General features: G+C 51.7%; 1 protein-coding gene across 1 annotated transcript; it reads right to left on the bottom strand.

The window, feature by feature from the left end:
• Positions 1 to 322: 322 nt before the first annotated feature.
• Positions 323 to 2,311, bottom strand: LOC125549428. Its single transcript, XM_048712843.1, has 2 exons — positions 1,866 to 2,311; positions 323 to 1,457 (listed from the first exon to the last, which is right to left on the bottom strand). The coding sequence occupies exons 1-2, from the start codon at positions 2,234 to 2,236 to the stop codon at positions 623 to 625; spliced, it is 1,206 nt and encodes a 401-aa protein (XP_048568800.1). The 5' UTR covers positions 2,237 to 2,311; the 3' UTR covers positions 323 to 622.
• Positions 2,312 to 2,918: the final 607 nt, after the last annotated feature.

Raw genomic sequence — 2,918 nt, 5'->3', positions numbered from 1 at the left:
GCTCACGACGATGCTTGATGCATGGATCCATCGTCAGGTGGGGAGGTGGAAGGCAGCCTGCGACGGGGTGGCCCTCTGTCGTCAAGTGTTATCAGATCGTAGGGGTGAGTCGGATCCATCACCGACATGTGGTGAGGAAGAAGGTTGTAGGTGGTGCAACATGGAGGTGGTCGGCTCGGTACAATAAGGAGGCGGCAGGGCGTGCTGCATTGTGGAGGTAGCCGGGGCGTGGTGCATCATGGTTGTATAATGAGGGTTGATGTATAGAAAAAGGTCTTAAGTGACAAGCAAGCAAGCAACGACATGATAATAATGTCTACCATTCACATTGACTTTGCAATTACATTTTGTTCATCATCAAATGGAAAAAAGAAGCTCCACGAAAAGAAAACAATAAGATCCCATACACCAACAAGAACTATGGAGAGGCCAGAGCCACGAAGCCAGACGGTGGACAGGGGCTATGAAGTAGCAGTCGCGGAGCTAGAAGGCCCGGGTTGTGCCCTGTCCAGGTTTGCCAGAAGCCTCTGCAAATCGCCTAGAAGGTTCTCCTGGATGGGCTTGACTCCATCTTGCAGGTGCGAGATCATGTGCTTGACCCCCCTCATCATTTCAGGGATGCTCAGCTGAGTTGTCGGGGCAGGTGTGGGGGTGGATGAACGTTCGGTACCTTCAGAACCATCACCTGCAGAGAAGCATTAGGTTCTTGTTCTTGGACAATGTTTTCATTTCCATGTGTGGGCTGAGAAGATATGCCTTCATGCATAGGAAGCAAACCAGTTGTAGGAGGAACGTTTTCTTCCGTTGGCCTCTGCACACTTGTGACAGTATCTACCTCAACTCCTGGTTTCACATGGCTTATCACACCTTCTGGCCTCACTTGCCTGATAGGAATAGTGGGAGTAATAAGTAAGCCATGGTCAAGATGGTTTTTTGGTGGAGGGGCTTTCTCCACCTCTTTCCCTTTGATAGAAGAACCTCCACTTCCATCTTGATCATTCTTCCCTCCGCTCCCCTTGAATGCACCTTCGCCTTGTTTCTTTTCAGAATCACATGATGAATCAGATACCACAATTGTAGCATCTGCAGTAGCTTTTGCAAAAGAATCCTCTGCTGGACATTCAGGAACAACAACACCATTTGCAAAAGTATTCTCCGGCAAGAACGTTGTGCTCCTAAGCCTTCCGAGATACCCCTTTGCAGCCCGAGGAAAATACCTCCGATGAAATATGTCCTTGGCGAAGCCGCGCACCAACAGCAAGATCTCCCGGACACCGACATCCTCCTCCTTCTCGTCGAGATCCAGCCCGTCAAGATCGTTGGTGTATGGCAGCAAGAGGTACTTGCTCCTCTTCCTCTTCCGCTTCGCGGAGAGCCCCAACCCGGTGCTTTCATCCTTGTTCTGGCCATCGTCGTCCAGGTTGGCCATGGTCGAGGACCCACTCTGCTTCCTCCTCCTAACACAACAGTATATATATCAATCTCAAGTACATATAACATTGGCACTAAAGCATGAAATTATTAGTTTAAAACTAATTCTAGTACCGAACCAATCTCATAAAGGATGATCAATTCGATTTTAATATCACCGTAACTAATTCATAAGTTAATCTCTTGTGTTTGGTATAAGTACATTTTATACTACTAACTAGACTTACATAAAGAAATCAAATCTAAAAATGTAGTAGTATATGTATTAAGTATTTCTTTCTAGTTTTACACAACAGTTAGACTAAAACACTAGCCAGGATCAACGGTGCGTCAGATATGCAACGATTCCACGAGCTAACACCAGATGTAGCGCCTCGAGATTCTCCACAGTAGAACAAACCAAACTATAATTACCGTACCAGTTTAGCACAGACCTGATGGCAGATCGATGCGTGCGCTTCCTCTGCGTGGGCGTCTCCTGCGGGGCTTCCACCGCGCTGCCCTCGCCCTCCTCCGGGGCTTCTCCCGCCGGCAAATTGTGGTCGATCTCGTTGACGAGACCCTGGACGGAGCGGCGCTTGTCTCCCCGGCCGAGCGCGCGGCCCCTGGGCTCCTGCCTGGCGGGATCGACCAGGCCGACGGCCCTGGTGTTCAGGCCGGCGTGTGGGAGGGCCGCGAGGAATCCAGGAGGCGGCAGGTTTGCCACGCCGACGACGGCGTTACCCTCGGTGGGAGGAGGGTTGCAGGCAGAGATAAGCTCCCCGGCGGCTACGGCTTGACGTTCGTGTTCGTCTGGATCTCCCATCGCGCAGCCGGGCGGCGAGTGTTGGCTGGGGAACTGGGGATCGAGGCTTGGCTTGACAATGAGTGAACTGGTACTTTCTTCTTCTCTGCGGCCGGGCGGCGCGTGTTGGGTGAGGAGCGCCACCGCGTGCGTGCGTGCGTGAGAAGTGTTGTACTGGAGTGTCCAGACGTCAGCAGCCTTTGTCTTGCACTTTTGTCACACGAATCCAAAGCTCGGGTGTCGCCGGACGTCAGAGTGCGGCGCGTGCTCGGTGGCGAGGCGAACAGCCGTCAGCCCTTGTCTTGCTTCGATCGTCCTCCAACCTGCCGTCAGCCGTGACTAAAGCAGCCTGGCCTGGCGTGGCCTCATCTTCTCCACCTGGCCTCGGATGAGTCCAAGAGCGGCAGCCGTTATCTCTTCTCCACTTGGCCCCGGATGCTGCATTGGCTGCACACTATTTATATTTTATCTTCACAATCACACCATTTTTCAGTGGAAATTCAATTGTTAATACATATGCAACTTTGGTGATAGGAAGTCATAACACTAGTACTTTCGATTACAGACTTGTCCGGCCCGGCAAAAAAGAATGAGAAACGTTTCCCACTGGCGGGCCGGCCTAATGGCCGCGCCGGTCCAACACGCGCCGTTGGATTGCGACAAATCAAACGTCGCACAAATAACACAAGCGTTGGACGAGTGT

Source organism: Triticum urartu, chromosome 3, assembly GCF_003073215.2.
Source record: "Triticum urartu cultivar G1812 chromosome 3, Tu2.1, whole genome shotgun sequence".
NCBI classification, from domain to species: Eukaryota; Viridiplantae; Streptophyta; class Magnoliopsida; order Poales; family Poaceae; genus Triticum; species Triticum urartu.
Note: the sequence above shows the minus strand (reverse complement) of the source record. Positions and strands in the feature narration are given on the sequence as shown.